This window comes from Pyrgilauda ruficollis, unplaced genomic scaffold (assembly GCF_017590135.1).
Source record: "Pyrgilauda ruficollis isolate IOZ18807 unplaced genomic scaffold, ASM1759013v1 scaffold185, whole genome shotgun sequence".
NCBI lineage: Eukaryota > Metazoa > Chordata > Aves > Passeriformes > Passeridae > Pyrgilauda > Pyrgilauda ruficollis.
In genome coordinates, this window is record NW_024517540.1 from 495,676 (window position 1) to 521,613 (window position 25,938).

General features: G+C 55.5%; 1 protein-coding gene across 13 annotated transcripts in view; it reads left to right on the forward strand.

Moving 5' to 3' along the window:
* MEF2D (myocyte enhancer factor 2D) overlaps positions 1-25,938 on the forward strand; it is a 78,728-nt gene that overhangs the window by 41,036 nt on the left and 11,754 nt on the right. For 8 of the 13 annotated variants that reach the window (XM_041464940.1, XM_041464949.1, XM_041464947.1 and 5 more), the window contains 7 exons: positions 868-1,151; positions 7,012-7,215; positions 14,808-14,945; positions 18,581-18,791; positions 21,463-21,519; positions 23,297-23,371; positions 24,888-25,078. In XM_041464940.1, coding sequence (XP_041320874.1) covers positions 1,098-1,151; positions 7,012-7,215; positions 14,808-14,945; positions 18,581-18,791; positions 21,463-21,519; positions 23,297-23,371; positions 24,888-25,078 — 930 coding nt within the window. In that variant the 5' untranslated portion in view covers positions 868-1,097. Of the gene's footprint in view, positions 1-867; positions 1,152-7,011; positions 7,216-14,807; positions 14,946-15,077; positions 15,213-18,580; positions 18,792-21,462; positions 21,520-23,296; positions 23,372-24,887; positions 25,079-25,938 lie in introns of all 13 variants that reach the window. The other 5 variants (XM_041464948.1, XM_041464954.1, XM_041464950.1 and 2 more) reach the window with 3 other exon arrangements.

Here is a 25,938-nt window from a genome sequence, read left to right on the forward strand (position 1 = left end):
CAGGGCACCTTGCCTTAAATGCAATGTTATCACTGCTGTTACCCAGCTGCTCACAGAGAGAGCAGGGAGAAAGCCATACCTGTGGAAAATGAACTGGCTGAAGTTCCCTCTTTGTCCCCTCGCTGCAGTGCAGCACACGCTGGAAACGGGGTGAGATGGGCTGGGGGCTGTGCCAGGAGGTGCCCTGGGACATCTGGGTGCAGCCTCTGGTGCTGGGGGATGCAGGTTACCATGGGGAGGCTGCAGAAGGAGCCCCTGAGACCTGCAGAGCTCATCCCTTTGGGGAGAGCTTTGGGCACAAGATAACTCCTAGATCCATGGAAACACCCGGTGTCCGGCTGTGGCTGAGCCCCGTGGAGGGCCAGGCTGTCTCAGCTGCCTTCAGAGCCCTCCTTCCCAGAAGAATTAGGTTTCTGTGCCTGGCTATAAGGTTCCTTTCAAGTAATCAAATAAAGACATTTTAAAATTCCAAATTGGAGATCAGTGCAGAAACTGGAGACGGATTTAAATTGCCCGAGCTAATCACCAGCCACTCGACTGCTTATGACTTTATTAAGAGAAAAAAAAAAAAATGTCTGGAGTGTCATGGAGGAGCAGTGATTCACGGGCTCGCTGCTGCCATCTCCTCCTCCTCACCCAGCATCGTGTGTCCTGGGTGTTCCTGGCCTCCATCCCTGGCCTTCTTTGAGACCAGTTTGCAGAAATCCCTCTGCAGCTCTCCTGGCCCAGAGCTGGGTGGGCGAAAGAAGCAGAGCCCACCCTGGCTGGGGGGTGGGATCTGGCTGGCACTAGAAGGATGACAGGGGGGTGCTGGGTCCTGGATGGGTTTGGAAACAGAGTCTCACTCCTGTCTCTCTCACTGTGCAGGTTTCTGACATCTCAGCCCCGCTGGATCTGGCCACGCGTGACGGTACCATGAACTGAGCACGGAGCCGCACGACTCTTTTTTTTTTTTTTGTTTTGGCTTTTTTTGGGTTTGTTTTCCGGCCGAGAAAAAAGCCCCCCGCGCTCTTTAATGAAAGCATTCTAAAGTGGGGTTAGTGCTCCCCTCCCCTGAGCCGAAGTGGTGCCGGGTGTGGCGAGGATTTCCCGAGAAGATGGGGAGAAAAAAGATCCAGATCCAGCGGATCACGGACGAGCGCAACCGGCAGGTCAGTCTGTCTGTCCCGGCTCCCTCACCTCACCCTTCTTCCCTTGGGGGTTTCAAAATGACCCATTTCCATCCCACTTTGGGCCACCAGAGCTGTGTTTTTGCCAATCCATAAAATAAGCAGAGGCTTAGGCCGGATCCAGGCGGATCCAGGAGCAGGCAAACGTTGCTCTGCCCCCATCCAGGCGTTGCTCCTCGCCTTGGAGCTCCTTGAGCCGTTTCCATCTAAGTGCTTTTCCAGAAGAAAGTATCTTCTCCACTTAGTTAGTTCCCCCTTTTTTCAAATTTATTTTTGTCTTGCAGAAAATATATTTCAGTTGACATTTTTCCATGTGGTTTTTCCAATAAAAAACAGCCACAACAAGTATCCATTTTGCTGAACGCAAACAACTCAAATTATTCCCTTTTTTTCCCCCCCTCAATTGTAGACTTAAATGACTCCAGGGCTTTTTTCCTTGGGCTCTCTTGAAGCCAAGCCCGAGACACGCATGTGCATGTGTGTAGGAATGCATTCATGTATCTCAGAGGAAAAACAAAAACCAGCAGATTTTCCCCAAATTTCCATGTTCCTTAAACTGAAGTGGTGGAGCAGCAGCACTTTGCCAGCCCAGGTTTGCTCTGGGATGACTCTGTCGATGTATTTCCCATTACCACAAGACTTCCAGGCAGGTCCCTTTGCTTTTTGTGCTCCTGGAGTTTGGCTCAGCAGATCCAAGCTCTGCCTTTAGTCCAGCCACTGCTGCACCCCAGCATGACCTGCCACACTTCTTCCCTGCCACTTGCACTCCAGAAAAACCAGTAAAAAAGCATGTGAATATAATCCTAATCCTTAAAGAGTGTCAAAAAGCAGAACTGGATGAACCACTTTGTTGTTCCACAGCAAAACAATAGGAAATGGCAGGTTTTCCTCATTATAGCTTCACTTGGTGGTGGGGGCTGGGGTGGGCATCAAACAGTTTCTGCTGATGTCCCAGTTGCTCCTGAGGTTGTTTATATCCATCATGAGGAGGAAACAAGGCCTTAGGGGGGTTATTGAAGGATCTGGAGTGTATTTTATGGGGCAGTGGTGCAGAGGGCACTGAGGGATCTGCGGTGACTGGAGCCTTGCTGGAAGTTCAGACAAATGGAAAATAATTGGTCATGCTGGAGGGGGATGCCTGGATAGACCTTGGGGGAAGGAAAGAGGCACTTCTGTGCAGAGGCAGCAGCTGAGTGATGGGACTGTTTCTGAGGGATGAGCTGCTCTTCAGCCCTGCCTGGAGATAAAGACCCTTGCTGAGGTCTCACAGCCTTGGGTGGGATTTGGCAGCAGGAGTTGCTTTGTGTGGCTGGGTGTCATGGCTTTAATGCATCTCTGATATCAGGTGTCCCCAAAATCCAGTTCCCCGGGGTGGGGGACACTGGTTTTCCCTGGCTGGGCTGGTTCTTCCAAAACCCAGCACGGGAGCGTCGCTCTCTGCCCCAGTGCAGCACATCTTGCTTTGCTTCCCAGAAAGCAGCCTGATCAAATTGGGTGTCAGCAAAGCAGCAGCTGTTTAATTGGCCACCAGCACAGCTTTGCAATCAATTTTCACTGCTGCCTTTCTTTGGGAAAAAAGGACATGCCAGGAAGATGGGACATTTAATGAAAAAGGACTGCTCCAGGCAGTGGGGTCTGCTCTATCCACTGTGGTAGGAGCTGTAAAGAGGGGGAGAAGCCTTTTGCTCCACTCTCCTGCTCCATGCTGTGCATGTGCAATGCCAGCTCTCCCCAGAGTCAGAAGTGTCCCATATTGCTTTGTCTCATAGAATCATGGAATGGATTGGGTTGGAAGGGATCTTAAAAAGTCCATCTTGTCCCACGCCCCTGCCATGGGCAGGGACACCTTCCACTATCCCAGGTTGCTCCAAGCCCTGTCCAGCCTGGCCTTGGACACTTCCAGGGATGGGCAACCTGTGCCAGGGCCTCTCCCCCCTCACAGGAAAAAATTCCTTCTAATATCCCATCTAAATCTCCCCCTTTTCAGTTTAAAACTATGCCTCTTGTCCCACCACTGTCTACCCACGTAAAAAGTGCCTCTGTCTGTTTGTTAAGCCCCTTGAAGTGCTGCAAGGCTGCAGTGAGGTTCCCCCAGAGCCACCTCTGGCTTCTCCCTCTCCTTCCCTCCCTCTCCTGCTGTTGCTGTGGATCAGGGATGAGGAGCTGATGCCTGCCTGCCTGCTGTGGCTGCAGGCTGCCAGCTAGTCTGGCTTAAACCCAGTCTGGGAGCATCCTCAGCCCTCCCCCTGCTCTGGCTGGGGGCAGGGGGCATGGTCAGCTCTCCTGAGCTGCTGCAATGTGGGGCTGGCTGCCCCAGCTGGGCTGGGCACTGTCCTTGGCATGCCCGGGTGGCTCCTTGGCATGCTGGGGTGGAGAGGAGTGGGAATAGTGCAGGGATGCCCTGCAGAATGAGGGATTCACCAGTGGTGGTGCAAGGAGGTGGAGGCAGAGCTGCTTTTGACACCTTTGTTTGCACTGGGGCTGCCAAGTTCATCCTGAGCAGGGGCTTGGGGCTGCTGAGCATCACAGCTTCAGGGGGAGCTGAGGCTGAGCAGGGGCTCCTCCAGAGCCTTTGCTGCCTTTGCTCTTCCCCTGCATCTCCCACTGAGCCTGCAGCATCACCTGACCCTGCTCATCTCCCAGGTTTTGGCTCCCGTGGGGGCACAGACCACGAGCCCACATGAGGCACCAGCAGGACCTGGAGCTGCTGGAATGGGTTCAGAGGAGGCCACGGAGATGCTCTCAGGGCTGGAGCACCTCTGCTCTGGAGCCTGGCTGGGGGTGTTCAGCCTGGAGAAGGCTCCACGGAGATCTAAAGGGGCTCTGGAAAGCTGGAGAGGAACTTTGGACAAAGACCTGGAGTGATAGGACAAAGGGGGAATGGTTTTAAACTGAAAAGAGGGAGATTTAGATTGGATGTCAGGAGGAAATTCTTCCCTGTGAGGGTGGGGAGACCCTGGCACAGGGTGCCCAGAGAAGCTGTGGCTGCCACATCACTGGAGGTGTCCAAGGTCAGGCTGGGCAGGGCTTGGAGTAACCTGGGATAGTGGAAGGTGTCCCTGCCATGGCAGGGGGTGGGACAAGATGAGCTTTTAGATCCCTTCCAACCCAAACCAGTGTGTGATTCTGTGAATTACAGCAGCAGCCAAAACCAGAGGAGGAGAGCAAGTAAGAGTCACTAATGTCATTAGAGGAATTACTGGAGAGGATTTGCCACAACAGATCAGGCCATCAGTCCTTCAGGGCCAGGCTGCTGACTCTGGCAACTGCCAATATGGTTTACATCAGGGGAAAGGCAAAAAATCCCCTGCTAGTGTGGGGCAGTAATTCCTTCCTGACCCCTTTGGTGATCGGCTTATGCCCTGAAGCATGAGATTTGATTACCCTCTTAGACTTACAAGGTTAATTCTTCTAGATGAGGCTCATGCACAGCGTCAGGGAAGGTTGGAGGTTTCTGTCCCAGGTCATGAGTGGATGCACAAAGCCCTGTTAGGTGATGCTTTTGAGTGATGTGGTAGCTAAATGGCAAATCTTTGCTTTTCTCTGCAAGATGCAGGGGTGCCAATAGAGAGGGATGCTCTGTCTGCAGAGGAAATATCCCTTCATCTCTAGAGGGATCATTTGGTGGTTTGTGTTCTGCTGGGCTCTGCCCAGGTTCCTGGTTGATTTGGAGAAGATGACCCCACGCTCTTCACTGCTCAAGGGCAGAACCCAAACCATGCTTGTCACTGCTCTTCAAGGCCAAGAGCTGCCCCACTGTTTGGACCCCACGTCTCTGCCTCACCCCACTGCCCCCAGCCTTGGTGGCTGAGCCCTTCTTGGTGCCCAGCAAGGTGGGGTTTGGCCGAGTGTCCCTGGCACTGCTGGCTGCAGGAGCAGCCCTGGGCTGTTTGTTCAGGTGGAGACCACATGTTTTCCTCCTGGGGGCTCCTCAAGCTCCTTGGAGGGTCGGTCAGAGCCTGGAGAACACTCCAGCAGGGACAGCAAGACAGGTCCTGCTGGGGAAGGGGACAGGGAGACAGGTCCTGCTGGGGAAGGGGGCAGAGACAGGTCCTGCTGGGGAAGGGGACAGGGAGACAGGTTTTGGTCTTAGAGCCTGTCCTGCCACAGCTGCAGGAGCAGAAGCACAGCTGGGTCCCACCTGGAGTCAGTGCGGCCACGGCTGGGCTGTGGCACTGCCAGCTCCCGGTGTTGGGCGCTGCCCACCAGCAGAGGTTTTGGGTGGCTGAGAAGTCCAGAATGAGGGGAGGGGGAGCTGTTGGTGACACGGGAGCTGGCCCTCAGGTGATTTGGTTTGCAGCAGAGTGCCCTGGGCTGGGCAGTGCTGGCAATGTGAGCGGCCAGAGCAGCGCACGTGGCGGCCACGGCAGCACAGGGACCAGCCCTGCACTTCCCAGGGGCTGAGACGATTAGAGCTGAATCTCATTACTGCCTAATTATCTCTGGGAGATGGTGGGGAGGGGTAGCAGCTTCCCTTGCCAAGTGTGCCCAGAGCTGCCCCTGCTCTGCCCTCCTGCCGCATGTGGGGACATGGTTTTGTCTCGAGGGGTGCAGACCCTGAGGGTGCATTCTGGGTGCTGCTGGTTGCTCCACGGACTGTGGCTGTGATGCCACTGACAGGCTGAGCAAAGGCAGCAGCCTCATTCACTCTCCTCCCTCAGCTCTGTGAATTAAAGTGTTCAGTTGCAAAATAGATGCTGTGGAGGAGGCCCAGAGTGGAGTGGAGCCTTCCCATGTGGAGAGGGGGCAGGTCTTGGCACCCAAGGGCATCTCAGCTCGTCTCCAGCCCTTCCCCTGGAGGCTGCTTTGCCCCCAGAGCAATGCTTAGCACAAAGCTCTGACCTCCTGCATCTTATTTTCTACTTCTGCTTTTGATTTGCTCAGAGGGCATCGGCCAGGCGTCGTGCCTTCCCCATCAGTGTGCTGTGTGTTCTGGGGGTGGGGACCCTCAGCAGCTGTCTGCACTGCAGCCGAGCCAGGGAGCCCCAAACCAGCTCCTTCTCCAGCAGCTGGGTCCTGTTAGGAGTGTGGTGCTGAGAGCTGAGCGTGGGCTGGGAGTCGCAGCCCAACGTCTGCCCGGCAGCTGGAGCTGCTGTTGGAGCCAGCACCCAGCCCCAGTCCTGGCCCCAGCCCTCCAGGATCACTCCTGCTCTGGTTACAGCTCAAGGCAGGGCGGGTTGAGGAGGCAGGGGACCCCAGTTGGGCAGGCAAGGAAGGAAAACACCCCAGTGAGGTCACACAAAAGGAGGACAGCAAGGTGAAAGTGGCAGCTGGGTGGGCCCCTGGCACAGGGGGGTTCGTGGTGCCCTTGGGGAAGCACAGGCTAGTGGGATAAGTGGGGGCTGGTGAGCAGGAGAGTGGGTCAGAGGTGGGGTGGGCACCCCTGGGTGGTTTTGGGGTGCTGAGCCCCAGCTCTGTGGCCCCCAGGGTTGGGCACTCGCAGTGCAGCTGCAGCAAGCGAGGACAAGATCTCCATCGCTTGAATATTCCACTTAAAAACCCGCAGCCCCCGGACAGATGGCAGCTCTGCTGGGGATTTTGCTGAAATTTATTTTCTCTTGATTTGGCAATATGTGATTTCCAACGCTGATAATCATCTTTGTGCTTGTGAAGTGTCTGCCTTTGGAGGATCCCAAAATAGGCAGCAATATGAACCGTTTGGAAGAGAGGCGAGAGAGGAGAGCTTGGGGTTGGGTCCAGTTGGGGAAACTGAGACAGAATATTCCTTCTGCATTCCCCTTCCTTTTGCTCTTCCTCCTGTGGTCATTCCATTTTTCTCTGGGAGCTCTTGGGCCTGTGGCAGCATGGACACAGCTTCTCACCGTGCTGTCCTTGCTTTCAGGTGACCTTCACCAAGCGCAAGTTCGGCTTGATGAAGAAAGCCTACGAGCTGAGCGTCCTGTGCGACTGTGAGATCGCCCTCATCATCTTCAACCACTCCAACAAGCTGTTCCAGTATGCCAGCACCGACATGGACAAGGTGCTGCTCAAGTACACCGAGTACAACGAGCCCCACGAGAGCCGGACCAACGCGGACATCATCGAGGTGAGGCCGCCCGGCCGCTCCCCGGCTGTGCCACCAGGGTGGAGCCAGGGCTGAGTCTGGTTCCACACTGCATGCAGGGAGGGGACGGGGCAAGCACATCTCCCACACTCAGGTGGATTTTATATGGTTTTGGTTCAGCCCATGAAAATACTCTGTTCTGGGTGGTCGCGTTGAAGCCGTCTCCAGTTGTGCGGTGACCTGAAACTTGAGGTGCAGGTTTGTTCTGTGGACCACGCTGTGGAATCCAGGCAAACCACGAGGTGGACTTGGAGGCAGCTCCTGGGGCTGCTGCTGGAGTGCCTGGTGCAGCTGGTGACAATGTTCTGAAGTACCTGGTACAGCTGGTGACATTGCCCCCACCTGATACTCAGACAGGCACAGCGGGGTTGTGGGAGGGCACCAGTGGCTAAATTGCAGGGGAATTCAGGTGGGATGGACCAGGTGGGATGGTCCAGGGCCTGCTCAAAGCATGGCCAAGCTCATGGGCTGGTGGGTTTGCTCAAGGCTTGTCTGGCTGTGTTTTGTGGGTCACCAGGGATGGCCTGACCATACTCAGTCTGACCCATCCCCAGCACTGCCCCTGGCACCATGCCCAACCTGTGCTCACTTCAAGGCTGCTGGCATTGCAGGAGATGCTCAGCTGCCTTCTGCTGGTGGTGCCCCCACGCTGGCCCTGTGCACAGCTTTGTCCTTGTCCCTGGTGCTGGCAGAGCATTGCTGAGCTGGAGCACGGGGCACATTTGGCTGTCAGGACAGTGCCAGCAGTGTCATGGGTCACATCCTCTCCCTCAGCAGTGGCTGTGCAGATGGAGCTGCAGGGTCCTCAGCAAGGGGGCAGCTGCCATTAAACCTGGACAGACAGGCAAATGAAGGGCTTGACTTTGTAATTAGTGGCATTATGGGCATCACTTAATGCCCTCAGAGCCACTGGTGGCAGAGTGGAGCAGCACGGTCTGCACTGCTGGAGGAATTGGGCTTCTGCTTTTGCCTTTGAATTCCTTTGGTGCCCCTTGGCCAGGGTGCTCACGCTTTGATTTCATGAAGAAGAAGGGAAAAAGCCCAGCCTGCCTCTACCCCCCAAAATCTTCCTTTCTTTTTCTTTTTTATGCTCTGTAAAATGTGTCTTTTTGAGAGATTTGGACTTGAGATGTTCACCCCGTGGCTGAGCCAAGCATCTCGCAGCATCTGCCTTCCTTTGCTGGGCTTTGGAGACTCCTGCCACAGCACAGTTGTGTAGGGGCTTTGAAAATGATTCCAAAATGTCCTTTTTGGCCAGTTTGAGGCAGGTCATGCCCCTTTGCTGTGCAGATGCTGGCAGTTCCATGTCTCAGCCTCTCCGGGATGCTCAGCCCGCGCTCGCAGCATCGAACAGATTTGTCTTGGCCTAAAAATACCATAAACATTTTGGGCAGCGTTCTCTGTTCCCTTATGGTCCAAGATGCAAACACTCCCAAGCCGACAAGTTACACACAGTCCTTGGCACCCAAAGAAACACTGTGTTTGCACCACATGAAAAGCTGGATCTGCATCCAAAGCCGAGGAGAGGAACATCGGGAGCGGAAGGATATTGGTGCATGGCAAGAAAAAGAGCCCAAACACGCCGGGCTCGGCATGGCTTGCTGGCAGAGCTGTCAGGGAGCAAAACCTGCTGGGGTGCAGACAGGTTTGGAGGCTGCTCAAGCATCCTTCTTCATCCTTGTCTTGTCTGGGAGCAGGGTTGGGGCTGCTCGAAGATTTTTAGTGTTTTCTGAATCCATGCCCCCAGGAACCTTTCCTGCTCTTGGTGCTGATTTCTGTTTCCCCTCGCCCAGGTCAGGTTCCAATAGCCCAGCTGTGTCCCCACTGCACACAAATGCAATTTGTCTCCTGTTTCTTGGTGGCTCCCAGTTGAACTTGACTCAGAAAAAGTATCTTCTCATTCTGGAAGCTTCCCCACATTGAGCGTTTAGAGACTGAAAACCCAGGCTGGGAATTTGCCACCAAATGTGATTTTAAGTGGATTTCAAGGGGCTGCTGCATCAACCCACCTTCCCTGTGATGTCTGCCTGCCTTTCCTGCTGAGGGATTCGGCCCTGAGTGGCTCTGGCAGCATCTCAGGAAGGATGAGGAGCAGCCAGGACCTGGAGGAATTGAGGCAGGAGCTTCTTGATTTTGTTTTTCTGGTGGAAGGAGAGCGAGCAGTGGCTCTGGAGGGCTAAGCCGAGCACTGCCAGCCTGGGGGCTCCTGGGGCCAGCAGCACTGGTACCACAGCTCAAGGCAGCGTGAGTTACTCTGTCCAAATTACATTTTAAAACGACAGTAAACATGAGATCTCCTGGTTTTTGGCCCTTGGGAGGTGCATCTGAGGCTGAGACTGGAGCACCCCATCCCATGCTGCACAGGAATGTCCTTGAGGGGTTTACCCCCTGGATATCTAGCGAGAGGCAGAGCTGCTCCATGCTGAGCATACCCAGCCCTAGCTCAGGAGGGGTTCCACACCCCAGCTGCCTTTTGGGGACCATTCCCTGTGGGCCCCCCCCGTGTTTCAGCTGTGCCAGTGCTCAGCAGTGGCTGTCAGGAGCGGGATTCAGCCACACAACCCCCACGGCTTCTCCGTGCCCGGCAAAGTCCTGGTTATTGCAGGCTTTTAAGTCTGAGAAAATCTCTCTAATGCAAAGAGGGGGGTTTCCTTAATCAGGAGGGGGCCAGCTGAGCCCCCAGACAGGCACGCTGGGTGCCACGTGCCCGCCCGGCCGGGGATCACGCCGGCTTTGGTCCCCGCTGTCGCTTCTTGTTTCCTCCCAGCCTGGCTGACGTGCCAGCTCCTGATGAGGGACTTGGACAGAGCAGAGCTCGCCGGGCACCAGGATGCTCCACAGCCACTTAAAGGCACACAGCTGTTTCTGCCCTTGCCTTGGCTGAGTGTTCTGGAGGGGCTGATTTTCCCCGGATTCGCTTTCCTGGGGTTGTCATTCCCCCCGGGATGTGTTAAATCAGACATTTTGCAGGATGCTGGGGAGGTGGTGAAATGCAGGGGCAGCTGCCAGTGTCAATGTCTTCATCCTCATTCTCATCCTTATCCTCATCCAGACTTCCCCAAAGCCCAGAGTGGTTGAGTCTCCCTCCTCTAAGGGAAGTCAACCGCATCCTGGTCGAGCATTGTTTCCTCTCACATGTTCTGCATTTCCTGCTGCTCTCTTACCCTCTCCAGGTTGGAAATCTGCTCCCATGTGAGCTGCAGTCATGGAAGTGAGAATATTGCCTGGAAAAGCAGGATGTGCACTGGGTCCTGGTAGAATGGGGGGGCCTGAGCATGGCAGGGGGGAGAGGGGCAGGTGATGACAGAGGTGGGCTTTGCGATGGGAAATTCTCACCCTGGTTCTCTCTGAAAATTTTCTGCTGTAAAGGAATTGCTTTTACATCTCTACCATATGAAAAACTGTTGTGTTCTGCTGGCTGCAGCCCAGTGACAGAAAGGTTTCCTGAAAACCTCTCTGCATCTTCTGGTTTTTTCCCTGGCAAAAAGAAAGAGGAGGAACAAGAAGGAAAGTTCTTTTCTAAAAGGCCTTGCAGAGATCCCGAAAACAGGAATCCTTGGGTTTGATTCCCGCTCCAACAGAATTGTTTTCCTTTTACATCATCTCGACAAAAAGCTAAAAATATGGGATGCACATTTTTTTTGGTAAAAAAAAACGCGAAAGAACCAGCAGTCAACGCCTGTATGGCTGGAAATGGCATTTTGTTGTCCCCAAGCTCTCGTTGAGCAGCAGATTGCTGCAAGCCACGCTGCCTTGGCTCGTGTCCTGCTGCCACCCCGGCCCGGTCACTCCCCGCCGCCGGTGCTTCCCGTCCCACTGTGCTGCAGATCAGCCCCGTGCTCAGCCCTGGAACTTGTCCCCATCCCCTCTGTCCTGGCTCAGGGCAGATTTGGGAGAGAACACCCAGAGGGGCTCCTCTAGAAAAGCAGATTCAATTGGCGCCTCTCCCCAACCGGTTCGGGAGAAAATACCTCCTTGGAGAACAGTGGAAAAAAACCTGTTTATTAAACAATAAACCCTAAACAATATTAAACAATAAAACCTCTTGCTGCTCCAAAAGAGGTGACAAACTCAGAAAGTCCCTCCGTGGGCTGCAGCTGGGCTCACTCAGTCTCTGATCAGTCCCTCGGTGCTGGAAACGCCGCGGCCCAGGCCCGGCCAGGGGCCACAGGTGGAGCTGCTGCTGCTCTGCTGGCTTCAGGCCAGAGCAGGTTTGAACAGGTCCAAGACAAAGAAAAACCACAGTCCAGGGAGCGTCTCTACCTCAGCTAGCTAAAAACTAACTAAAAGCAAAGGAGAGCTCTGTCCCGCTGTCTGTCCATCTGCAGACAGCACAGTCCAGGAGCAGGAATGTGGAGGAGTGAGTGCAGTGTCTGAAAACAAACTGCGGCTTCTTCCTCCCCCTGCACTCCCTGGACAAGTCTTAAAGGTGCAAAACTTATTATTCAGCATAAACAGAACAGACAATTGGGGATAAAAGCATCCTGTAGTCAACCCAGGACACCTTCCCTGCAGCTCCTCACAGTGTTATGGGTCACAGTCCCGGCCCCAAGGTCACAATCCCAGCTCAGGGTCACTGTCCCCGCTCACAGGTTTACAATCCCATCCAGGAAGGATGTTTTTTTTCTCCGTGCAGAACTGGCTTGACACTTCCTGGGGCTGCTGGTGGGTTTCCTGCAGGAGCAGGGATGGTGACACCACGGCTACCCCTCACAGCTCAGCTGCTGGGGACCCACCCTGCAAGGAACTGTGGCTCTCACAGACAATGAAGCTGTGACTGATTTTACAACGTTGGTGGCTGGGGAGAGCAAAGAGACCAAGGCAAAGCTGGGACATCAGATGTGTTAGGCCCACAAAAGAAACCTGGGGAAAGATGAAGGGGTGATGCTGTGAGCTGTTTCAGGGTATGGGTGAGCAGAGCCACATCCACCCCTTTCCACTGCTTTCCTTGACACACTTGTTGAGGGAAACCCCCAGGGATGATTTTCTGTAGACTTAGAAATGGCAAAATGCTGGGGCTGGTGGTGGCAGCCCCTGGCTTGTCCCTGTGCTTGGTTTCAAATATGGGCAAAGCTGAGGGCTCTGGGAGCTGCCTAAAAACCTCCCTGGTGGATGTTGTTGCTTGGCTGAAATCTTCTGAAAAATCCCATTGTGAGGTTCCCTCCTTTGAGGGTCCTGAGGGATAGCAGTGGCTCATCTGTCCCCACAGCTTCTGAACCTGCCAACAGCTGTTGCTGGAGGAGAGGAGTTTTCAGGAATTTTTTTGATTTTGATTTGATTTTGATTTTTTTTCCCATCCTCCCAGGGATGGGAGGGCAGAGATGAGAGGTCCAGCTCCCATCCCTGCAAAGGGAATCGTGTTAGGGTGGGCACAGCCCCGTGTTAGACACCAGAGAGTCTTTGCAGTGCCTGAAGGAAACCCAGCTTCATTGCTCCACTGCTCATGGAACAACTTTTTTCCATTTTGCCTCTGAAAGAGAAAAAGGAAAAAACTTACTTTTTTTAGAGAAAAGCTCAACTTTCCGTCTTTCGGCTGCGTCGGCGAAACAAAAGGTTTGGGAAAAAAAAAATCCACAAAAAGCAGTTTCAAAAAAAAAAAAAAAAAAGGCAAAGCTGTTCCTTCCCCACTAGCAGCACCTCTTCCTCTTTTGGGCCATTCTGAGAACAAACAAGGACACGTACAAAAATAGAAAAATAATAGGGAAAAGTCTTCAGGAAACTGCAGAAGAAGGCCTGGGAATCTCCTGGTCATGGCAGTGACTTGCTCTGTAGACAGTCAGTACAGAAATTTGTGATACCAGGGATTACTAGGTATTATTAGGTATAATATTGATGTTAGGTACAAGAATTATTTGTAATTATTATGATTAGATAATTAGTTAATAATTAATCAGTATCAGGGATTACTGGTGACACCAGACAGGGCATCAGATGCCACCATAGTGAGGAGTGAGTGTATGTGAACAAGGACATTTCCCCTCTGCAAGTGAATCCAGTAAGGAGGGTGAAAGTGGCGCCTGGGAAGGCCCAGGAAGGAGCAATTTGAATGGAAAACATTGTGAAAAGCTTCAGCTGGATGGAGAACAGGCTGGGTGGGTGTGGTGCCCATTGCTTGGCCGTGGCTACCTGGCAAAAGGATGCACCGAGCCCAGCCTGTGGTGCAGAGCAAATCCTGCCAGCAGTGTTCCCAACCCAGCTGGAGCCATCCTGGGTTTTATTCACTCCAGGGTTTTATTTCCCACAGAGGCCCTGTGTTTCCTGGAGCTCCCAGGTAGTTGAAGAGCCACTCCCAAACATGCTTTGGCCTCAGAATGGAGATGTTTGTTGCTGTTTAGGAAGACAGAGAATTGTCAAGACTTTTTTTTTTTTTTTCCCCTGCTGAATTTGGCATGAAAAGGGATCAAGACTTCCAGGAAATTCTGTATCTTTGACTCCTGAAAAAAAAAAAAAAGAGTTGGCAAGTGCTGGTTCCATCATAATGCCTTAATTGCTTTTGGTATGTTGAAAATAAGGATTTTTCCCTCAACAGGGGATATTTCCCTCAATCCCTATTCCCTCAATAGAGGGATTCAAAGTGGATCTCAATGGGCTGCTGAATATGAGAGGGGAACTTTGGGGTGCTGCTGTGCCCTGTGGTCACCGGGCTCCTCCTGCTGAGGAGTGCTTGTCTCACCTCATTACCTCGATGTAGCAGTGCCCAGGACCTTTCCTGTTTGTGAGTCCAAAGCCAGTGGGGTTTGCTGCCCAGTGTTGTCACCGTCACCCCCTGTGTCACCCCCAGCAGGGCTCGCAGCTGTCACTGTGCCACATGCCCTGTCGTGTGATGCTCTTTCTGTGGCACCTTTGCACTTGGCAAATGCCACTTGTCTGGTTTTGTCAGGAAATTCTGACAAATTTGACAATTTGCCTATAATTTTGGGGTTTATTTTCCTATTTGGCTGTTTGTAAGCAAGTTTTCCCTGTTTTTTGCAGGACAGCAAAGAGCATGAAGGTTTTTTTCCCCCTTCGTGATGTTGTGGCACCTGAAAGTGATGAAGATGCCTGAGTTCATGCAGGGCCAAATTCAGTCCTGGTATAAAGAGAACCTTTGAAAACAAGGCAGTTTCTCTCTGTTGCTCTCCATGCTCTTAATTCCTAAATTGGAGACACCCTGGCATCAAACCCCAGGGGTTGTATCCTGACATTTTAACCCCACTGAGCTCAGAGACGTCTTTGGGGTGATGCTGTTGATTTGTACAGGGGCAGGTCCTGCTCCATGCAGGCCAGGGGATGTTCTTGGGGAGACCTGAGTTCATGCAGGGCCAAATTCAGCCCTGGTATAAACAGAACCTTTGACAACAAGGCAGTTTCTCTCTGTTGCTCCCCGTGCTGTCATTCCTAAGTTAGAGACACCCTGGCATCAAAACCCAGGGGCTTTTTTAACCCCATTGAGGTCAGCGACATCTTGGGGTGATGCTGTTGGTTTGTACAGGGGCAGGTCCTGCTCCATGCAGGCCAGGGGATGTTCTGGGGGTTCCTTCCCGTGTTCCCCATCTGCACTCCCCGCTCTCAGACTGTTCCGGTTGTGTTTTCAGACGTTAAGAAAGAAAGGTTTTAACGGCTGTGACAGCCCAGAGCCCGACGGCGACGACTCCATAGACCAGAGCCCCTTGATGGAGGATAAATACCGTAAAGGCAGCGAGGATCTGGATATCCTGTTCAAGAGATATGGTGTAAGTACCTGCCCGTGGCTGGAAATCCTTCATTATATGTTCTTTTCTGTTTTGTTTCTCTTCTGTTCGACTTCCCCTCGACCTCGTCCCCGCTCCCTCCCCGACACCCCCGTGTCCCCCCACACGTAACAGGCGCTGAACAAGAAGCACAGGGAGTGCGAGAGCCCGGAAGGGGATGAAGTGTTTGCGCTGACCCCGCAGACGGAAGAGAAATATAAAAAGATTGATGAGGAGTTTGATAAAATGATGCAGAGTTACCGGCTCGCAGTGAGTAGCTGGTGGCCTGCAGCCCCCTGGTCCCCTCCCCGGTGCCTCCAGGTGATGGGGGGGTGGATTTTGCATGGCTTTGCTTTGGAGCCGTGCCGTGCCTTGGGAGCCGATGCCAACAGCCCTTGCAGCCCTGAATGCACCTGGCTCTTGAGTGCCCATCCTTGGGAAAATCATTCCTACTAGCTCTGGCATTCCTGACCCTCCTTGGCTCTGGGCAGGCAGTGCAGGATGGTATTGTTTGTCTCCTCTCCTCTGCTGCAATTAGGGTCTCCTTTTTTGCCCTCTTTTCCTCAAAAACCCCAGATTTTTCTCTGGGTTAAGATCCCAGTGTTCATGTGAGCTGGTGGCGGGTGCCGACCTCTCACATCCTTGCAAATCTCAGCCTGGTTTGGGCTATTCCACATTAATTCCCCCCAAATCCACCGAGCCCTCAGGGCAGCTGGTGGCTGTGGCAGAAATCCAGCGAGGTTTTAGCCTGTGATCCCGGAGCTGTCACTGGCACTGGGGTGGCATCAGGACAGTGCTGAAAGGGATTTGTGTCAGGAGACAGGAGGAGGAGGGGGACACATTTCAAATTAGTTGTTAGTTCAAGGGAGCAGAGACTATTGATGCAGGCAAGGGCTCTTTGGGGGATTAGCCCCGAGTTGCTGCAGCAGTAATTAATGCTGCAGGAGCAGGGGGGAGGCTCCTGTCCAGGGGTGGATGCAGCACAGCAAAAATGACACACACAGCCCCACCCAAAATAATCTGCCCTTCTGTGCTTTGCAAGCCCCCACAAGTTAAAATTCTGGCTTTTGTTGAGAACTGGGCCTTGTGAAATCCCCAGGTTTTGTTTTGCTGACTCAGCGCTGTGTTGCTCCATGAGTCTCACAGGGATCCCAAAATCTGCATTTTGATCCCCTAGATCTCAGGGTGGCAGGGGTGGGGAGGCTGCCCTGAGACCTGGCAGGGCTGAGGTGGTGGAGGATGTGATGATGGAGTGCAGGTGCTGATCTCTTGCAGCTCTGCTGTGACAATGAGCTCAGCCCCAGGAGAGGCGCTCAGGGCAGGATTAGCTCTGTCAGGACATGGATCTACCTCAGCCTCCCTGGTTTCTCTAGGAGGGGTGCAGGTTCCCACCCTACCACGGTGTGTGGGGTGGGAGTAGAGCCCCAGCAGGACTTGCACTCCCACAGCACCTGGCACAAGCCCTGTCAGTGGTGGAAAACAGGCTGAAAAGCCACCTGAGCTTTGTGCTTAGTGCAGAACACCCTCGTGAGCAGGGGCTGCTCAGCCTCAGAATGTCTGCTGTGAAGGGAGGGTCCTGAGTAGATTCCCATCATCCAGACATGCCAATCCAAAGGGACAATCTGTGCCCAGAAGTCCTTTCAGCAGGTGGCATTCAAGTGCCGGGTGGCTCCTCATCAGGGCATAGCATCTGGCTCCCCCACTAAACCTCCCTGGCAGCAAGGGGCCGAGCAGTGCAGGTGGAGTGTGTGGTTGAAGAAGACGCTTTTCCATTTTAACGCTGGGTTGGTTTTGTGTGTGACCAGAACTAACCCAGCGGGGTGGCCGGGGCAGCTTAACGACAGCTGTGTCTGCTAACGAAGGACCTCGGTGGGGCTTCTGCCTCTGGGGTTTGCCCTCACTTCTAACAAGAGCAGAAATCGTGGATTTTGGCTGATGTGTGCATCTTCTCCCCCAGACTTTGGACCGGTGTGCAAACCGCCATTGTGCCCTCTCCAGGGCTGGGTGTCCTGGGTGTGCCGGGGCAGTGTCAGCCTGACACCTGCCTGCAGGTGCAGTGGGCTGCAGCTGCATTAAGGCAAACCTCAGCTCTTGGGCTGGTGTATCAGCTCACAGCTCTACCACGGCGTTGCTCAGCCGTGGTGTGAAGGAGCTTCAGCTCTTCCTCTCCCTCCCTGGGAGCGCTGCGCGCACACGGACGCGTTGGCAGTGATTTATTACACAACGCTGCTCCGGTGTTCGTGCAACGCCCAAGAAACCTTCCTCCTCCTCCTCCTCCTCCTCCTCTGATTCTGCTGCCGTGCAGGATGAGCTCCCGGGCTGAGCAGAGGGAGGGCTCCGTGTTCCAGCTCTCCCTGGTGGTGTAGGAGTTGCTGAGCCCCAGGAGCGGTGCCACGGCGCAGGCTCAGAGCCGCTGTCCTCGCGGCTGGGCTGCGGCCGCGGGATATCTCTGAAGGACAGGATGCCCTTGGCAGGCAGGTGGGGAGAGTTCCTGGCAGGGAGGCGTGGGTGAGCACTGTCCTACTCCTTCCTGCCATCCCTCTCTCACCTAAGGAGCAGGACCTATACAGGAGCAGATTTTTGGAGGAGAAGGGGCTGCAAGGCAGCAGGGACATGCACCAGCTGCAGTGGGGAGACCTCAGCTCCCTCTTCCCTTGCTGGTGCAGCCTGTGGGGTTCCACCTCTGGCCCCATGATGGTCCCATTCAGTGCCAGGCTACTCTCCCTCTGCATCCCGGAGCGAATTAAAGTGGGACTTAAGCAAAGCCCGTGCTAAAGCCTCTAAGCAGGTGCCAGCTCCTGTTAACGAAGAGCAAATCAGTGACATAAGACAAACGGCTGGGATAATCGCAGCGGGTCTGGCTCCCACGGGACGCTGGTAGGTGAAGCTGCTCCTCAACCTGCAGCCAAGGATAGGGCTTTAGTGATGCTCCTGCATCCCTGGGGTCAGCTCATCCTTCCCAACAACTCCCAGAGGAGACAGGAGGGATCCCAGAGTCACCCAGGGGCTCTGTGGAGCAAAGTGAGTCTTTCCCAGGTGCTCAGCCACCAGCTGCAGTGCCAGCCCAGAATGGGGGTCCACTGCTGGCTTCCTGCTGGCTGAGGAATGGCCTCATAGAATCCTGCTTGGGGTGAAGGGTAGTGCCAAGGTTGGCTGCTCTTGGTGCTGGTGGGGGCAGACCACCAGGCTTGTGCCCACCTTCATGCTCATGCCTGCCCTGAAAACACAGGAGGTAAATAAACAAAGCCTGAAAAAGAGGCCAGAACAGCTGTTTGCAGAGCTCAGGTGTATCCAAGAGGATGGCCTGCTGCTCTTCCTGGTGTTCCCTGGTGGGGAACTGGGCTTGGGTGCATCCCCTGCCCGGTGCCAGTGTGGGTTTGAGCACAGCACTGCAGGTCAGCAGTGCAGGTTTGAGGAGCCTGACTGTGCCCCCTTGGTCAGCAGCTGTGCTGTGCTGCAGGAACTGTTCCTGGCATTCCCTGGTGGGGAACTGGGCTCAGGTGCATCCCCTGCCAGGTGCCAGTGTAGGTTTGAGCACAGCACTGCAGGTTTGAGGAGCCTGACTGTCCCCCCCTTGGTCAGCAGCTGTGCTGTGCTGCAGGAACTGGGCTCCCCTTTACCCCCTGCTCTGTGTTCAGTCCACAGTGCCCGCTCCGAACTTCGCCATGCCCGTGACGGTGCCGGTGACCAACCAGAACACGCTGCAGTTCAGCAACCCGGGCAGCTCGCTGGTGACCCAGTCCCTCGTCACCTCGTCGCTGACAGACCCCCGGCTCCTGTCCCCACAGCAGCCGGCCTTGCAGAGGAACACGGTGTCCCCAGGGCTGCCACAGCGGCCAGCCAGTGCAGGTGAGCCACGCTGTGCCCCTTGGCACCCTCGCCTCCTCGTCCTGCCTGCCTGGGCTTGCAGCACCCAGCATGGGGCATCCCTGAGGGAGGGGACACCCCTGCTGCTTCCATCCCCTGTCCAGGAGTTCACATTCCACCACCTGTGGGTGGCAGAAGCATCCTGGAAGAATTGCTGCCCCTTGGTGTGTGCTCCTGCCCTCCTGCCAGCCATTGATGCCCTGTTTGTGCCTTGGCCCCAAACTGAGAGCAACCTCCCCACCTTACCTAGATCTCTCTGAGAGCTGGATCCCTGCTGGATCCTGCAGGGATCTGTGTTGGGTTGGGCAGTGCAAGATGAGTCACCTGGCACCGTTCCCAGGCTTGGGGGTGGTGCTGGCATCCCACTTGCTGGTGGCACTCTGGTGACATGGGTCTGGCTGCCTAAAAAGGGCTGTTCTGAGTCGGGCCGTGCTGGTTGCAGTTGGCTGTGGGCGATTGCTCATGTGGCTCTGCTGACAGATCTGAGGAGCAGTCATTTCCAGCAGGGACCAGCAATGGCTGGCACAGGACAGGCTGGGGGAGAGGAGCTGTCACCCACATCCCCTGCAGTGGCAGGGGGGGACAGGGACCACGTGTGACCACAGCCCGGCTCTCTTTTATGATAATAAATAATATTTCTGCTAATTTGGATGTCACAGACGGTCCGTAAAAGTCACCTGGGCTGCAAATGGCAGAACTGGTGCCAGTGACCACCTGGACATTTGGGTCCTCAGCTTTGGCCCCTGGGGCTTTGAGAGCTCCAGGGAGCTTTGCAAAGGGGATGGATTTAGAGAGAAGGCTGGGAGGTGCTTCCAGAAACAGGTTGTGTGGTGGGTCAGGGTGAGCAGGAGGAATGGCCTGGCTGGGATGCAGCAGGAACTGTGGTTCAGAAACAGCTTGCTTGCTCACTGCTCTCACCACTGTCTCCAAGGTGCTTAGAGTACTCAGGTGTCAGGATGAGGCCCCAGAGCTGCAGGAGAGGGTTCATTCTGCTCTAGGACTGCTCCCAGGGAGCAGCATTTCACTGCAGGCAGGGTGGCAGAGCCCTCCTCGGGCACAGGCAGCCATTGCTGCAGCTGCAGGGATCTCCTGCCCTCTCTGAGGCCCCTCAGCTGAGAGCAGAAGAGGTTCCTGGTAAAGCAGACCCCTCTGGGGGCTCGCTGTTTCCAGCTCACTCCCTGCTCGTTTGAGGGGGATCGTTTTGCGGTTGCGAGCGCAGAGGTGTTCCAAGTCCGGCCATCTGTGTCTCATTCACTGGCTGCCTGGGACACGGAAGAAATCCTGTTTATAGGAGCCAGGGCCTTGCATGTTAGAAAATCTCCTTTTTTTTTTTTTCCCCCTAAATTTTTTTTAGCATTGCACCAGAGCTGGTTGTGTTGTTTCCAAAGCAAATGCACAGCGAGTGCTGGGTGGGAACCCTGACAGTGCCTGGTGCTGCTGGCTCGGGGATGGTGTGGGAGAAGAGCAGCCAAGGGGGGGTGTACGGGGCTGGCGTGGGGTTGGCATCACTCACCCAAGGAGGTGAGCCCTCTTTGGCACCATAGGCACCAGAGCCTGGGGTGCAAATGGGGTCCCACAGCAGGGCACAGCCACAAAACCCTGCTGGAGTCCCTTCTCTGGGACTTTGGGGACACGGGGACCTCTGGCTTTGCATCCCCATCCCTTGAGGGGGGGTGCTGCAGTGTCATGCTTGCCACAACTAGTGGGTCACTTCACCCTTTCTCAAGCCATACAATTTTTGGGACCAACCCTGCTCCCATATGGGGAGCAACTGTGCTTCCCTGCACGGCAACAGCTCAGCCCTCCCACCCTCCTCCAGCTTTCAGGGGCTCGCTGCGAGCCCAAAGCTGCGAGCCACGGGCTGGAGGATAAAGATTCGTGTCTCAGGTTTCCCCATCTGGGTAGAGAAGGGCTGGGCAGTGGTTAGAGGTGGGGTTTGGCACCGAAAGCCCCTTGGTGGCCAGCCCAGGGCTCCGAGTTGACTGCGGTCGCAGCTCCGGAGCCTCCGCGCCGGCTCTTGGCTGCAGTCGCCGCCCGCGGCGTGGTCAGGCAGCCCCGGCTGGGGAATAGGTGGCTTTCAGAAATAACTTCATAACAAGGCAGAAGAAAGATCAAGTCTTCTTCCAGGAGAGGCAAAACGTTCTGGTTTTTGGGAATAAAAAGGTCCAGTTTTTCCCAGTCTGGCGGGGAGAGTCAGCGCTTTGCTGCAAGTGTTGGGACCATGGAGTCGGGATCGCTGTGGCGTCCTGGCAGTGTGGGATGGTTTCCATTAGGTGTGAACATTACAGGGGGGATTTTGTTTCCTGTCATGCTGCTGGGGCTCTCTCTCCCCCAGCAGCACCAGCCCCGTGTCCTCCAAAGGGGGGTTTGGAATAAAATAGCTGCAGTGTTTTCCAAGCTGCCTCCTTTGGAACAGGCTCCTGTGCACCTGGCTCCTTCCCAAAGGAAACGGATCTGCCTGGATAACGTTTCCCAACCTGATCACCAGGAATGCTGCTCCTTTTGCCCAGGACTTTCTCCCTAGGAAGGCAGCCCTGCTTTTTTTCCTCTACCTTCCTCCACTGTGCTCCCTGCCTTCCTGGCCCCCCAAAAGCAGGGATGCTCGCCCTGTTCCTGCAGTGATGGTGATCCCATCTCTCCTCTTGCTTTCCAGGGGCGATGCTTGGGGGAGACCTGAACAACACGAACGGAGCCTGCCCAAGCCCCGTGGGTGAGTAAGGAGCCTTTCAGCCAGTGCCCCTGGCTCCATGTGACACTCCTGCCCTCGGTTTCCCCACACCTCCCATGGGATTTTGCTTTGGTGTTGAGTCCTGCTGGTCCGTAGGGAAGCACTCGGGAAGATTTTGCTGCTCTTGGCAGTGGGAGGGGTTGGCATGTGGAGCTCCAGGCCAGTGCCTTTGTTGGAGGTGCTGGTTTCAGGGGGTTTCAGTGGAGTCCCCCCAGTGACCAAGCAGTCTCCATCTACCCAGGATTCCAGGGAGAGCTGCAGAGCAGGGAGGTGACCCCCAAAGACCAGGATTTGGGTAGCTCTGGGTTTAGCTCCTGATGCTGCAGCCAATTCTCCGCCTTCCTCGGGTGATCAATTAACACCCAGTTCCTCCTCGTGCCTGGGCCCTATAAAGGAACTTTACTGCAAGGAAAAGAAGCTCATTAAGGGCCTTTTCCACTGTGAGAGCCTCAGTGCTAATGAGGCTCAGGCCTCATGGCTCAGCTCCTCAGCTGTAAAATGCACTAACAATATCTCCATCCCCACATCTGCCTCTGCCATCTGCAGGCTGAGGATGTTGGGCCACTGCTGGTGTAGGCACAGCCCAAAAACCAGTGACGGCCCTGGGTACTGCTGGGAAGCAGCTGCTGCTCTTGGCACTGGGCTTGGCAGTGGTCCCAGGCTTGGCAGGGTAGATGCCATCCATCCCAGGGCAAAGGCAGCCTTGCTCCTGAGCCTGACTCCTCACCCCTTCTGGGCCTTTTTGCAGTAGGGGCCCAGCCGACAGCGCAGAGGAGGAGTGTGGAATTCCACACTGGCCCAGTTAAAACCAAACTGGAGCCAGGTCCCACTGGTTTTTGGGTGGGGTTGGTCCAGTTGTGATTCTGCAGCACTGTGGCCACCCAACCCCATTCCCTGCACTCTGGCTACTGCCAGGATTTGCCATTTCCCTGCGCTGGGCAGCACCAGAGGGATTTCTTCACAGAGCCAAACCTGCGGGGGTGGTCTGTGGGGCAGTGTCTCCCTGGGCTCTCACAGCACCCAGCACGGAGCTGTGCTGATCCTTGAGGGCAGAGAGAAGGGGCCATCGTGCCACAGCCCCCAGGCACCTCCGGGCCCCCGTTCCCCGCGGCCGCCCCCATGTCAGCTGTCGGAGCAGCCATGGCGGGCGCGGAGCTTGGCAGGGCCCGTGAATGTCAGCATTGACGTCAGCCAAGCATTCCCTGCGTTCCTGCTGCCACTGCAGGAAACGGGGCTGGGGAGCAGGGACAGCCCGGCTGTGGCCAGCCCCGGAGCCCTGCTGTCCCCAGACCCCCGCCCTCCCTGGGGCTCCCCTCCTGCCTGCGGGAGGGGACTGTGGCTCTGGCTGCGGTTCTGGCACTGCGCTTGCAGTTTTCAAATACCTGGTACGTCTCTTCCTCCTCCTCCTCCTCCTCCTCCTCCTCCTCCTCCTTCTCCTCCCTTGCAGTCTCTGCAGCACTGAGTGATCACCTGCTGCCTCTGAGTCATCAGCTGCGGGTGCCTGTGGCCGGATCCTGCAGTGATGTCGCTGTATCCCTGCATCCTGCCCACGCTCTGTGTGCCACCCTCGGGATGCAGCACCCCGACCACCCCACCCAGCCCGTGGGGGGATGCTGAGCCCTGAGTGTCCCCGCTCAAATTCACACCAGGGTGGTGCAAAGGCAGGCCAGAGGGCTCCTCTTGTAGACTCTTTTTGTGGTGGGGGCCCTTGGTTGGGAAGTCCTGGTGGGAGTGTAGCCCTTCTCTCTCTGGCTCACAGGGCTGGCCGGATCCATGCTGGGTGGACATGGCAATGACAGCAGCAATGACAGCCCAAGGCCACCCATCTTTGGGGGTGAGTGGCACCACTGGAACCCAAACCAGCTCCTCTCCAGCGCAGGGAGCCACCCCAACCCACGCCCCAGGTGATACAGAGATAACATGGTGTGCCTCAAACAGGGAGTCACCATGAGAGCCCCGTGTGCACCCATGCCGGTGGTGCCTTGGGAAGGAGAATATCAAAGGGTTTAACGTTTCTTTAGGCTTTTCCATGGCCTTGGGAAGGAGAATGTCAAAGGGTTTAACATTTCTTTAGGCTTTTTCCATGGCCACCAGCACTGCAGGTCACCTGAGGAATTTCTGCACCTTTGTTGTCAATACATCTAAAAGCCAGTGAATCCTTGTGAGCAGGATTCCAGCAGCTCACGGTGCACAGAGGTGCCAGGGCCTGATGCACCAGGCACGTGCCTTGTGCTCAGTGATTTGGGACTGGGAGGACACCTCGCTGGGGACAGGAAGGCCGGTCCCCTCCCTCCATCAGGGACATGAATGCCACACTTGCCAGCCTGCAGCAGCCCGGCCACCACGGGTGTCCCTGACGGTGGCTCCCCGCTGGGGCAGCACCTCCCGTGCCCGGTGCCATCCGTGGCATCAGAGGGGAGCATTGCCACCCCCGTGCCCGCTGTGTCCAGCCCAGGACAGCCCCAGGGGGGCAGGGTTGGTGCTCAGCCCCCCACTCTGAGGCTGCAGCCGCCTGCTGAAATGCAGATGCAGCGCAATGCTGGATGTGATTAATAATGCAATCAGCGACCTATTTTTCCCGGTCTAACGTGCAATGAATATGAGGGCTGAATCCTGGTGATTGCTGAACGCCTTTCTATCTTTGGGGCCTATTCATGAAAAAAAACCAGCCCTCATCAGAACAGTAATCTGATCCAATTTATTCCTTTCCTGATGTTCATCAAATCTTTTCCTTTTTATTTTTTTTTCTTCCTTTCCTTTCTTCTTTTTTTTCCCCCTCTCTTTGCACATAAAATCCTTAAGTGGGGCAGCAGGAGGAGGAGAAGGAGGGAACCTTAGATCTTCAAAGGGGCAGTGGGAGCAGTGAACTGAGTCCTCACTCTGCCACAGCCCCTTTTCACTGCCCCAGTACCATAAAGAGACCTTAAAAGTGAATGTGTCAGTAATTACCCATCTTGGCAGGGCTGCGGTGCCCAGCCAAAGCAGGGAAAGAGCCTGGCTGCAGATCAGGCTCTGAGATTTGCTGGGTGTTACTGCAGGAACAAGGGGGAGTCCCTGCAGCTTGAGGAGCTGCCCTGAGCACTGTGGGCTTGGGGCTACTGCCTGTCCTGGCTCCACCCCTCAGGGTGAGCCTGCCGGGGTGCAGGAGGGTTTTGGGGAGCCTAGGGGGTGTGGTGCTGCTCTCCCACGAGGAGGAGCACTCATGGAGCCCCAGTGCAGCACCACAGCTTGTGCATTCACCATGGCAGTGTGTTCACCACCATGCATTCACCATCGCCCCGTGTTCACCATCACCACTGCCATGCATCCAACCTTCACCTCCTTCCTCTCTGTCCCCCATATTCCTGCAGGAAATGGCTACGTGAGTGCCAGAGCCTCTCCGGGTCTCCTTCCCGTGTCCAATGGCAGCAGCCTGGGCAAGATCATCCCGGCCAAGTCGCCGCCGCCGCCCTCGCACGGCGCGCAGCTGGCGGCCAACAGCCGCAAGCCCGACCTGCGCGTCATCACCTCGCAGGGGGGAAAGGGGCTCATGCACCACCTGGTGAGTGCCCAGGGGCTCTGGGGGCACCACGGGGCTGGGAGGGGTGCCAGCGGACAGGCTGCAGCACAGGGGAGTTTGGGGATCTGGTGGTGGGAGCTGGCTGGGGCTGTGCTGGAGGGGAGATCTGAGGAGGAAGGCTTGGGTTCCTGGCTGCACTGTCCTGCAGCAGGCACCACTCTGAGCTGTGTGCCCCACGGGTGGGGCAAACCATGTACCAGACACCACTCTCAGCTGTGTGTGCCCCATGGATCGTACAAACCCTGTACCAGACACCACTCTGAGCTGTGTGTGCCCCATGGAAGGTACAAACCCTGCAGCAGGCACCACTCTGCGCTGTGTGTGCCCCATGGATGGCACAAACCCTGTCCCAGGCACCACTCTGAGCTGTGTGCCCCACGGGTGGGGCAAACCATGTACCAGACACCACTCTCAGCTGTGTGTGCCCCATGGATCGTACAAACCCTGTACCAGACACCACTCTGAGCTGTGTGTGCCCCATGGAAGGTACAAACCCTGCAGCAGGCACCACTCTGCGCTGTGTGTGCCCCATGGATGGCACAAACCCTGTCCCAGGCACCACTCTGAGCTGTGTGCCCCACGGGTGGGGCAAACCATGTACCAGACACCACTCTCAGCTGTGTGTGCCCCATGGATCGTACAAACCCTGTACCAGACACCACTCTGAGCTGTGTGTGCCCCATGGAAGGTACAAACCCTGCAGCAGGCACCACTCTGCGCTGTGTGTGCCCCATGGATGGCACAAACCCTGTCCCAGGCACCACTCTGAGCTGTGTGCCCCACGGGTGGGGCAAACCATGTACCAGACACCACTCTCAGCTGTGTGTGCCCCATGGATCGTA